The sequence below is a fragment of the Zosterops lateralis genome (genome assembly GCF_965231275.1).
Source record: "Zosterops lateralis genome assembly, chromosome: 6".
NCBI classification, from domain to species: domain Eukaryota; kingdom Metazoa; phylum Chordata; class Aves; order Passeriformes; family Zosteropidae; genus Zosterops; species Zosterops lateralis.
In genome coordinates, this window is record NC_139761.1 from 45,045,004 (window position 1) to 45,057,728 (window position 12,725).

Sequence of the window (12,725 nt, forward strand, 5' to 3'; positions counted from 1 at the left end):
CACCCTGTATGACCTCACTGAGCTGTGCTGGAAAGTGAACTGGAGGCAGGTCCTGTAGATACATAGTTCTGATGAGCCCCAAACAAGCCTAACACTTGTCATTCGTTTTTATGTCATCATCACTGAACCAGGGAAATGAGAAGTACCAAAGGAATTCCCTCTGTAGCTGAGTTAACTCTGAGAATATAAAGCCTTCCATTTTTTTTTCCAGTACTAGCAGTCATTTTCTGTCATGTGGATTCCTACCACACCCAAGTCCATCTTCTGCTGCATTGAAGCTGAGTAACTACTGCAGGGTAATATTTTCTGTGCTAAAAAGGAGCCATGTCCCCAAAACTGTGTACTGGTGCTTTCAGACAAGCAGTTAATTTTTCATATGCAAATGACTAATGCAACAGCTAACTAGCTTTAATGGGTCTTTTGATGTCTATTTGTCAAGAATGGTTGAACATGAACAGTGAAGGGGGCTTTTGTTTTGTATATATAGCCCCTTTGTATTGGTTATTCTGATTATTTCATGAATAAGTCTCTTTCTCATAGGCACTTGATAATTTAAGGTAAATTACATCTGTTTCTTTCAGAGATCATAATCTATTCAATCATGTTTCCTCCAGTTGATAAGGAAATCTCATTATGCCATTTTTATAATGCTCAAAAGTGTGCTCCCATTCCTATGCCATTTTACATTAGCTGTGACAGGCTAGCAAAATGTTTCACCTTCATCACTCTCTACTTCCTTTTCATTACTGAAATAATGAACCTTCTCCCCATGGTTGGGCTTTTGCAACCTTTACAGAATGCAAAATACAGAAGACTATGTCCACGATGCAAATAATTTCCATCTTGTTTATCTCTCACTATTCACACCAAGAGTTGGCCTTTGAGGGCCATAAAAATCAGCACCTGCAGGTCTCCACTGCTTTTGAGAATAGCAGAACATCAAGATCATTCTGAATTTCCTTCTGGTTTGTTATTGGTTTTGTTGTTTGGTTTTTTTTTTAAGGTGTGTTTCTGAATTTTTTTCCTGTGAAAATCTCTTTGCAAATGTCAGCAGGTGGCTAGGGCAGAAAGTTCACTTCAGTTTCTTGCCATTGTTTTCACGTGGCAGATGATTTTTAGGCACACAGACCTAAGTGTTTAGGGGTTTTGCAGAGCAGTTTGCACCTCTGCCGTGAATGCAAGCAAGACTGCTGTTGAAGATGTTGGGCTCATTGCTTGCTCCCTGCTGGCTGCCTACCCCTGGAACTGTGCTGCTGACCTGCTCTGTGCTCACAGGGGTCTGGAGAAATAGCCTGAGGAAAAGAGTGGGGTAAGAATGAGACCAGCTGGAATGACAGATATCTAGTGTGACAGGATGTAAAGTTTTCCCCCTATTAGGACAGTCAAGCAGTAGGAGTATCCAGAGAGGTTTGGAGACTTCATCCTGGTAGGTTTTCAAGTGGGTGAAGACCTGAGCACCCTGATCTCACAGACAACCTGGCTCTGAGCAGGATGCTGGGCTTGAGACCTCCAGCTGTTCCCTCCAGCCTGGACTTCTCTGTAATTTGGGGTTTCTTTTGCATTTCAAACCTGGCTAATAAGCTTTCTTTACACACGTATTAAACCACTTCACCTTGCTCTCACTGTATTCCTTAGTTGTGGAAGGTGAGTTTTATCATCAGCAAATTGTTTGGATGATCAGTCCACACTCAGTAACCAATATTGTTTTGACTGGTTTTATGTGTAAGGATAAAATAAGCCATGCAGGGTCTTAAATGGCCAGGTGAAAGTGTTAGAAGCTATGAGACCGAACATAACTCTGAGTCACCTGGGACCTTGCAGCACTCAAACCCCAAATTTACACCACAATTTTCACTTGAGAAACATTTCAAGGTTCACAGGCTGTGTTAAAGGCTGTAACACAAACACTCAGGGCCCAAAGATTTCCAGAGTGATTTAAAACTTGTTGCTTGATGTTTTTCTTGAGACCATTCCACTTTGGGATGTGCTAAACATTAAAGCCCCATCCTGTTAACCTTCCCCAGTTTGTCAGGTCTGTCTCTACAAAATGGCATGACATGGTGGGGAGGAAGAGTTACTTTTCTTAGGGACAAGGTGTGGGATAAAACATGAAAAGACTGATACTGAAAAATTTCCATGTGATCAGTTTTCAAATTAAGAAAAGGTTTTGTGCCAGAGCTTAAATCGGAATCTTTTCAGGGCTTGGGGTAATTGCTGAATTCTCTAGCTGTTTTCAGTGCACCTTGCTGAGTGACAGATGAAACACTGAACGCCCTGGCAAGTCTTGTATCCAGCTTTGCATATCTTGGAGTTGATTTCTGTGCTCCTCAGCTGCGTGTAGAACTCAGTTCATATTTAAACAGAGGGACTATTTCCTTTTCATTAGCTTATCCCTTCAGTTTTGATTGCTGACAGGTATGGAATTGCATTCATGACCAGCTCATAGAAATTCCTGTTGAAAATAATGGTGGGGTAGAGTCATTTAAGACACTACATAGTCCTCTTATTTCTAAGTAATTTTAATAGCTCCAAATCAAGTTACCCACAGTGCTGTTCGCTGCTCCTTATTGAATTGTTGCCTGCTGGTGGCCAGACTAAGTTGATTACATGTCTGGAGATTGCCACTTCCTTTGCAGACGTTTTATCAAGGCAAAGCTCTGCCAAGGGTTCAGGAGTAGCCATGTGCTATTTCTCATGCAGGGTTATCATCTCTCTTTCCTCTTGCCCTGTTTGTTGGCACTCCTGGTGCAGAGCTGGGATGTCTTTGCTGGCAGCCAACGTGGCAGCAGCAGGTGCTTGTATGGCCAGGGAGCAGCTCAGAGGCTGGAAGAGTGAGTCTGATGTGGATATTCCTACCCAGGATGGTCTTGGCTTAGCAAGTGCTGACAAACTTGCTGAGCAAGGCTTGGACAAGCCCTCCAGCAGGGCTTGGGCAGGGTCTCCAGGAGTCACAAGTACGTACTGGGGCAGTGTGCTTATGTGGAACCCTGCACTGATGGGTTTTCTGTGAGATCCCCATCTCAGGTAGCTCCACTGCAGCTGCCTTGGGTTTGCCTGAAAGGGCTGTGGACTTACCTCCAGTTGTATTGCCCAGTTCATCCCAGAAATGTGCAAAAAATGCATGTGTAGAAATAGCATCGAAGTGATGTATCTTACTTGATCAAAAACAGCTCAAGTGAACTAAAGACTGCTTAATTTGCATATTGCCGCAGGAGGACACAAAAAGAAGGACACTCACCTGTCAGCTCGAGAGTGAGAAAAAGAGAAACCTTATTTGGGGAATCTCAACTTCTATAGTTTTTGGGATTTGGTCAAGGACTGGGGGATGAGAGAGGAACACCCCTCTGACCCCAGTGGTTAAACCAGCAGTCCCATCGTAGAGAGGAATGCGAAAACAATCTACTTTGTTTATGTTTCAAAGTGTGAGAACTCCAATACAAGAATGTAAAACGATCAGAAGGCTGAAAATCAGGGCAACAGCATATCAGATTGGTCTTGCTAGAAATGTAGAGCCTGTTTTGTGTTGTAGGATCAACAAAGCCACAGTGGTTGCCTGATGCCAATGCAAGCATTTGTCAGTTGTTTTTCACTAGTTTGTATTCCAGAAGACACAAGTCCAGCCACAATGATTTTATTTTTTTTTTTAGCAATAGAAAAACAAAGATATATTATGTTACCTAAAGAATACTTCATAATATAAACAAGTTTTAGAAATAGAAGCGTTGTTACTTGTAGAATATAATAAAACTGGAATTTTGGCTGCTTTCTCTTTGCTCCTAATCAGTTTTGTAAATGTCACCTGCTGTACCAAGGCACCTTGGAAAGACATCTACATTGCTACCCTGCTTGTGAACTGCACCACTTCAAGCAGTGTTGTTGTGTATGTCTATCACTTTTATTCACCTAACCTGCACTTTGATTTCTTTCTGCCCTTCATTTAGTTCTGTTCCACTGGTACAGTGGAGTAGTTTAACACTAGTACATTGTTGGTGGTTAGTAATTTCAGAGCCATGTAACAAAACCAGTCTTTAGTGAAAGGGAATTGTAGACAGATGAGATAACACTGATCGTCATTCTGAATTCTCAGCCTTGTCCTGCAATCATCAGCGTTTCTGTGTATCATTCTTGGTTTTAAAAATCAATATTATTCAAAGGAAGGCAGTTTCAGGATAAGGAATATACCACCTGTACTTCTAAAATTAATATTAGAAGTTAATACTGTTGAATTTTAGAGTGTTTTTATATGTTCGTATCATGTGTCCTTGCTCTGAGAAAAGATGCCATGAGGGTTAAAATTAAGAAAATTAGAAATACACTGTTTCATTGGGATAAGCATCTTGTCACCATCATTTTACAATTTTCTCTTCCTAATTTAAACTTCTGGCCTCTAATCTATTTATAAGGATTTGGGACTCTAAAAACCAGCAAAATCAATGGAATAATGAATTCTTAGCACCAAAGAACAATTACATATTGATATGAAACTTAAAGGAGGGAAGAACCTGCAGACTTGCAGGAATATATTGCAGAATATTCCTGGCAGAGTTTTGTACCACCACACATTGTATACTTCTATTTCAAGCTAGTAAACCACACACATTACAGTGTAACACTTTACAAGTTTCCAGGGATAGATTGTGCCAAAGTGTAAAAAAATATCTGAGATGGAGGATCAAGTTACAATAATGAACTAACCAGATGTGAATATTGCATTATCAGCCTGTCACTTGGCCTCTTTGGATGCTTTAATAGTTGCTTCTTCCCTGAACCAACCCTAAATGCGTTCAGTGAAAAGCTTTTTCTTGGGCAAATCTCTCCATTTCTCTTGACTCCTCAAGAAGATTCAAATCTTCTGCTTAACACTAGTCCTTAAAACTCCTTTGCCTTGTAATGCTTTGCAACAGCTTTTGCTTGGTAATCCTTTTGCCTCTGTGACTGAATCCATGGCACTATTGCTCAGTTTTGAGCTGGGACTGGGGAGGCATCCCTTTCATTTTGTCCTTTAACACTTCAGGGAATGTCATTTAATCTCTCCATCCTTGTCAGAAAGAGAAATTTTTTAGAGTCTAGTTTTGTTGTTGTTGTTGTTTTGGTTGTTTTTTGTTGTGTTGTTTTGGTTTGTTTTTGTGGTTTTTTTGTTGTTGTTGGTTTTTGTTTGTTTGTTTGTTTTTGGTTTTGTTTTTTGGGGGGAGGGGGGAGGTTTGGAATTTCTTAGGGTATGATTTATATCTGAGAGAGTCTTGGCTCAGTAGCTAGTATGACTGCAGTTAGTAATTAACAGAGATCCTAGTATTTCCTCTGCCAGGACTCCAAATTATTTTGTTGCCATATATACATATAAACGTATAAAACTTGTTTGACATGAGAAAGCATACCCTGCAGGATGAGGACTGTGTGTTCTAATTTGTTCTTCAGTTTTTGTGGATTGTGGGAAATGACTGACAAACAGCCAAAAAAATTGTATACTGTATCTCAAATTTTTGTATTTTCGAAAGTTCTTTGCAAAGACATGAACTTAAATACTTGCAGTACAACACAAAGATCAATATGTGCATTATGATCACTCCAAAATAACATGAGATCTAGATAATGCTTCTATTAAAACATGATTTATTGAAATGTTTTTGCCATTAATGCTCTTGTTCTGTTTGGGGAATGAACAACATGACCTCCTTCATTGATTTTGAGATCCCACTCCCTTTTCTTTTTTTTATCCTTTGCAAAGCACTCAACTGGTGTCCTTCTGGACACTGGTAAATCACCCTTGCCAGACAGTGATTACTCAGAGAACTCATAAAAATATTTGCTGAGAATACATTTGAATGTTTCAGCAATGATCCAATTTGTCTAAAATTGGTATTACTTCTACATGGTTGCATGTTATACTGGAGGATGCTCACCAGCCTTGAGTCAACTCCGCTAGTGGGAATGGATTAACATTTGCTACTGTCCATAAGAAATGGTTTCTGAGACTTGAGCTTATGTCTAAATTATTCTGTAACTCAGAGGGATTTGGTGTATGATTTTGGTTCAGAGATATCTTTAGAGTGAACCAAAAAGGCAAATGTCTCTCAGGGATATTAAAAAAAACCAAACAAACCTAAAAAAAAAAGTATTAATTAGAGTAATTACAACAGAATACTGAGGGTTTTATAGGTATGAAACTTGTACAATTCGATGGTAAAAAATTGCATCCAGAAAATTAAAAGAAGAAAGTGATGCTTTGCAAAATGTTGTATTTGGGGGATCTGTGAACTGTAAAAGATGATGTTGTGACATGGAACATTATGTGCTTGCTGTTGGATTCAAAGTTACATTTTGAAGAAGTGTTACTTGGCTGTGTATCCAGTAAGTCCATCACTACTTGCCATTAAATAGGTCATGGAATGCAATACTCTAAAGTATCCCTTAGCTCTGCAAAGTATCACTCAGTTAAAAGTCAGTCAGGATGGGGAATCAGACCAAAGAAAACAGACACCCATCAAGCCAGTTTCTTTTGTTGTCTGTCTGGCAAGGTGCCATATCAGAATTTCCAGAGAGGGTTCAAAAATTGTGATTGGGTAGTCATGCCGACAATACGTATATGTTTCAAAAATGCAAAGGATGAAATATTTTTTGAGTGAAATAATCTCATTGATTTTCTTAGAAGTCCAGCACAGGCCTGGCAGAAATAACTAAGAAATACTTGTAAAATTAGATGCTTCAACTTGTAATTGTCATAAATTTCCTTTACTCTAATCCCACGTCCTCAAAGTGATTCTTTATTCTGTTCCCACAGGTGTGCATCTGCCTAATCTGAGAGAACTGAAGTTGAACAATAGCTTGCTTGCATCTGTGAGGTAAGAAATGAATGATTTTATGAAATAAATATAAAGAATAACAGCCCTCAATTTTATTTAAGTGCGACAATCATCATTTGTGCTCCTTTCATTCCTTCCATTTCTCTATGCTATGATAATGGATTAGGTGATGAATAATGCTCCACTACCACAGAAGTTTAAGGACGGGACCTGGTCTGGAATAAATCAGTCAGTGTAGCTGCAACAGTGCCAATGAATTAGCCCTAGTTTGCCACCTGGGAAGTTCCTGCTATGCTGAAGTCCATGGAGACTTGTTGCACATTTGAAAGGAGCTAAAAATTCCCCTCTTATCTATGTCTAGGTGCTTAGATTTCAGTGTTTCAGCCTTTGGGCTTTTATTGTGCACAGTAGCCTGTTCTGTACAGGTCAGACCAGTTCCTCAGCTGATGAAAATCACTTTGGCTTTACTGAAGTAAATAGAATCAGGTTTATGAGAGCTGCTGTGAAGCTGCATGTCCCCAACTTGCTGAGCTGTGTGAAAACATCACGTTTTCTCCCAGACACCTGGTGGGAGCTGGTTGGTTGGAAAGGTAGAAGTGAAAACCATCGCAATGAGGAAGCAGAGCTGTCTTCTCTCTCCTGTGCTGATACCTGTATTACCCTTGCTAATTAATGCAAAGTGGAAAAACACAATTCATATCAGAAAAAGGCTGTGTAAAAGGCCCTGTTTTAAACAGGACTGCTCTCTGGCTTTGTATGGCTATCTGCTAAAGTCATGGGGTAAAAAGTAGTGGGCTTCCCAGTTCTTGTTCAGAGAACATGTTCTGTCATAAGAAATGGCAATAAACTCTTCTTGATCTCTTTAAAGTATCTAATGAACTTCAGTTGCTCCACTTTGATTTTATTTTCCCTTGTTCTAGTGATGAGATGAAGTATCTGCCATCTAAATTTTGTTTTTCTCACCTTCTAATCCATAACATGTAAAAGTGGTGATTCTTCATTGCTGCAATTATTTTAATAGCAACCAACCATTGTCATAAGCATGAAATTGCTCCATTATTGCAATGGAGGAGTAAGTAGTGGGTGAAAAAAAATTAGATTTTGACAATATTAAGAGTTATTATATTAAAAAGAAAAAATATAAGAAGTGGCTTTTAGTTTGATCAAAACTCCATATTCTCTTAAAGTGTGTCAAAAGAAAACCTTTTGATTAGTTCTGTTGGTACTGAATATAAGAATGCAGTTCAGAAAAACTAAATTGCTTGACTCATGATTTTAGCAGGATTTTGCACCTCTGTATTCTGAGACTCTTATTTCTCAATGGCAAACCATTTTCTTTGACCTGACACCCTTGTGGACCTTGATGCAGGGAATGCTTGGGTCTCAAGTTGAGTTTTGATTTGATATATTCTAATGTAAACATGTTTGGGCTTGGATATCAAGTCTAATACTGTGATGATTGCCAGGCACTCCAGCCCCAGGAGAAGCTACCTGCTCCTCCTTCTGTGTGCCAGTTAAATGCAATTGTCAGGGAACAGGTAAAGGAAGAAGAAGATTTTGTTAGCTCTCCCAGATGTGAACTCAGTCTGTACAGTTACAGCAGTAGCTTTGCTTTATTAATTCCCATCTTTGACAATCTGTCATTGATAAACACAGATCATTTAAGGGTACATCCCATGCAAGCACAGCCTTGTACTTGAACTTTATTTTTGGATGTCTGCATCATGTCAATTTAATGCCCATTAGAGCAACATTGCTGCCACAGCAGTAGTGGTGCCTGCTATACCTAATGTAACATAGCTGCTCCCATTTTAGAGGCTGATGCCATTTACTCCAAAATTCAGAATCTTATTTCTGAATTAATCTTGTTGATATTTGAATTCTGTCCAAAAAAGTTATTATTTTATTTTATTCAACCAAACCTTTGCAAATGAGGCTTTTGAGGATGACAGAAAAAAATGTTCTTACTGAAAGTAATTCCCACAGATTTTGCCAGCCAAAAGGTCAGAATCATTGTGGTGGTAATTTTAAAAAGGGCAGCAGATAATAAGAAATGCCTTGTAAGGATTGACTGGAAGATGGGTTTTATTTACTGAAAAGAGAGCAAGGACAAAAAAGCAGAAAAAAGATACAGGGTGTTTGGTATATACTTGGGATGCTAAAAGCAGACATTCTTTTCATTCTATTTTATGTTATAAAAACGTATTCTGGTGAATGATTATGCAGAAAAGGCTGTCAGTGTGCATGCACAAGTGGGTAATAAGATGGGAGACTTTGTGTTTGTCACTTTATTTTTGTTTCATCTTGTCTTGCAGAGTAGGATTACCTATTTTTTTTGGGATGAAATGGAATTTAAACTTTACTTTTTTCTCATTTTGAAAATGGAAGAAGAATTGGATTGGTAGATATCAAAATGAAGGTTTATCATCCTGACTTCAGTTACTGATTTTTGATTTTGAGGCATTTATTCCTGCCAACTCACATAGGAACCTAAGTTGTGAGGATGCTGAGGTGTGCATGGCCATGCATGTTCAATGGAAACCAAAGGAGTCATGTTCTGGCAGTGAGGAATCAAGGTGTTCTCGTATTACAATTTTCTATGAGAGAGCAAGGCTTGCTAGGTCAGTGAGTTTGGATATTGGCTTTTCCTGGTAGTTCTGCAAGAAGTTGTGATTCCTTTGATGAGGAATGTGTTTGAGCTACCTTACTTGTAAATTCATGGTCCTTCCCCAATCTTTCTAAAGCTTGCATTACTTTTGAAAACTTGAAACTTTGAAAGGATACCATTATCAACTATTTCATTTAATCCAAGAGGAAAACTTATCCAAGTTTATTTACAGATAATCAATCTTGGTGGTTGAAAGAAAAATTCTTTCTTGACTGTTTCTGGGTTTTCTACTGGCCCTTTGCTAAAGGGAACAGCTCTGGAAAATCCAGTGTACTGGAAAAAGAAAATAGTTCATAGTGTTGTTGATTCTCTAAACCGCAATAATTTCATTATGTCCTTGTTTGGTGACCTTCACCCATTTGCTAGCAACTCAGAACTTTTAGATTTATGGACTGATAACTGAGGATGAAAAGTCAAGCCTATTCTGAAGGGTGCCTGCTAAAATCTGCCTTGTTTGTTTGTTTGGGGGTTTTGTTTGGAGTTTTTTGGGGGTTTTTTTGTTTTTCTGTGACAGCCATGGTCCTCATTTTTGAAATGCTTCCAGTAAAAGAGCTATATTCCAAGGCCAATGAATTACTACTTCTGCTTTGGCATGTAGCCTGTGTACTTTTTTTATCAGATTGCTTTTATTCTCAATTCAGGGATGAATGAAAAGATCTGTTTAAAATGTTTAGATAGACATCTCTATGAAAGGGCCATTAAATCAGATAGGGGAATCTTGGGACCTGCTTCCCATAAGTTTCCAGAAGAAACTGTTTCAGCAGCTGAAGTTAATTTCCTCCCATTCAGCACCACACATTTCAGCCAGCAGAAGAGTGATCTACTCTCAGGGCTTCTCCAGCAACTGCTGCTAACAGAGAGGGGCTGTCATATTTTAAGTGAGATGAAATGCAGAGCCTGCAAAGTGTGGGGACAAAAGTGAATATGGAGGATATAGGGAAAGGAAAGCAGATTTTTTTTCATCCAGATTGAGTTAACATTTCATTGCTGCAGTTCTCTGACTGGTCTTGTGCTATTGGAGAAGCATCCCCCAGAAGAAGAGGGAAGTGATCCAGGTCTGTTTCAGCTGGTAAAATTGTCAGGAGGTTCAAATGAACAAGATGCAGAGTACATTCAAAATCAACAATTCATATACTTTTATAAGCCTTAGGTTTGTGTTTTGTTTTATTAACAGCAGCTCCCGGAGACAAGACTAGTAACATAGGAGACTCTATATTCACATTTTGGAATGTTTTGAGCCCTCTTGGCTGTGAAAAAAATAACTGTAAATATGAGCCAAGTGATTTGAGTAAAGACTTTGCTGATCATTTTATGACTTTAAGAAACCAGAGCCAAACTAATTCTTTCTTAATTCAGGGTAAGGGCTCTAAAGTAATGTTTAAAAGTATTTTTTGAGACTTGAATAAGGATCTTAAGCTATTTTAACTTAGCAATAAACCTCCTTTTTACTCAAAAAAGAGTTTAAGGAAATATAATATCTTGTGTTTTTAAAGCCATAAGAAGTTTGCCTTCAGTGACATTGTTCACAAGCTGAAGATTAAACTTTGCTCCAATTGCTTTGCTGGATCTGGATCAAATGACACCATCTTGTATAAGACTGAGCCATGACACTGATCACCCCAAAATTTGATACATTGCCAATAGTGTGTCTAGGCACCAACTATTTTCTGGATAGATTTCCCTCAAACAGGAGGAGCAAGGGGGCATCATTCCCCTAAATTTGCTTTTTTTCCCTTGTCATTTTTACTTTTTCCTTTCTTCCTTTCTGTCTCCTTTTTTTTTTTTCTTTTTCCTCCCTCCACTTTTTTCCCTCCTTTTTCTTCTGCTTGTCATTTTTAATCTTCTGCAATTACTGGATTACTATGTTTGATGTATAGTAACCTGTACATAGATACATAGATATCACATGTAAAAGCAACAGGTTTTGTGCAACAAGGATCAACATTGCTGTTACAATATTTAAAATCCCCAAATGGTTTCTAAAATCAATTCAGTCTGCATTACAGGTGCAAATGTTTGTCAACAGATGATGTATTTGTGTTACAGCAGTTTTTTTACTATGTTTAGTGAGGAATCAGAGTGCTCTTGCTCTAGGTTGCTCTTACAAATGCAGTCAGAGAGCCACTGCTCTGATTTGGTCAGGGTGAATCCCTTCATACTCTTATTTCAGCACTCAGAGCAACACTGTTTACTTTCATATTACCATTTCAGAATGGAGAAAGCATTTAATTTCAAGTGCAGGCTAGTTTTTCTGTATGAAATGTTCCTGTTAATTCTCTTCTGTAGCTGGACTGAAAGTCCTTCAGCAGTTAAAGTTGCTATGAAGTCTATCTTAAGAACATATTTTTTGAGGACTTTGAATGTTTTCCAGGAGCTAGGAAAGCATTTAAATTGAATCTTAATCTCTGTATTAGTGAGTCTTCTCTGTATTAGTTCCTGCAGATCTCTGGGAGTATTACAAACCTGGGCAAAATTGCTGTGACCTCAAGTTTTATTTAGCATTGATGGTTTTAAAGATATTCATATTATTGATAAGAAGTAATGATTTTGGGACAGAAATACAGCCTCTTTTAGTTGAGTGGATTATTTTCAGAAAAGCACAATCAGCCTGTTTGCCTTTGGCCCTAGGGAAATCTCATTGCTTTGACCACTTATCTGTCCTGGGTAGACCTCTGGTTTAATTTCACCAGGTCAGGTGCTCAAAGTAGAAGATGTGTCTTTGTGACCTCAGATACCAGGGAATCTGACAGGCTGATTCCCCAGCAAGGGAAGCTGAACTTCTTTTGTACAAATGCACAGATGGAGCTCAGGCTCCATTCTGCAGCAAGCGCAGAGGACACCAAAACAAGTTTGTGGCCTTGCAGTGTCTTTCCATGGTTCTCACCATCAGCACGCCATTTTCTGAAGCCTTCCCCAGCTGAAACTCCCCTGCTTTCTTTTTCAGACTGTCGGGTACAGGGTGTACCTGTGAGGAAGGGGATGATGAGGCAGGGCCTGCCCTTGCAGATCCAAGTTTGAGTCTTTTGGCCATGGCAGGGTGGTGAGGAGGGTGCAGGGCATCTCTCTCCTCACAGAGCAGAGAGGATCTGCTCTCATCATCTGAGCAGTTCCATGGCAGCAGGTTTCTTCCAGGACACCACTATCATGTTTCTGTTTTGTGACTGCCATACAATGCAGGGCATAAAACCCATCAGAGGATCATCATAGACTGAAGCAACACTTTTTGCACCATGAACATGGCTAGTGTAAAAAGCAAA

The 12,725-nt window shown here is 39.0% G+C and overlaps 1 protein-coding gene across 4 annotated transcripts in view; it reads left to right on the forward strand.

The window, feature by feature from the left end:
- The window catches only part of LRRC56 (leucine rich repeat containing 56), a 60,311-nt gene that overhangs the window by 21,291 nt on the left and 26,295 nt on the right, over positions 1 to 12,725 (forward strand). For all 4 annotated transcript variants that reach the window (XM_083862780.1, XM_083862783.1, XM_083862782.1 and 1 more), the window contains exon 5: positions 6,779 to 6,839. In XM_083862780.1, the coding sequence (XP_083718906.1) occupies positions 6,779 to 6,839 (61 nt within the window). The remainder of the gene's footprint in view (positions 1 to 6,778; positions 6,840 to 12,725) is intronic.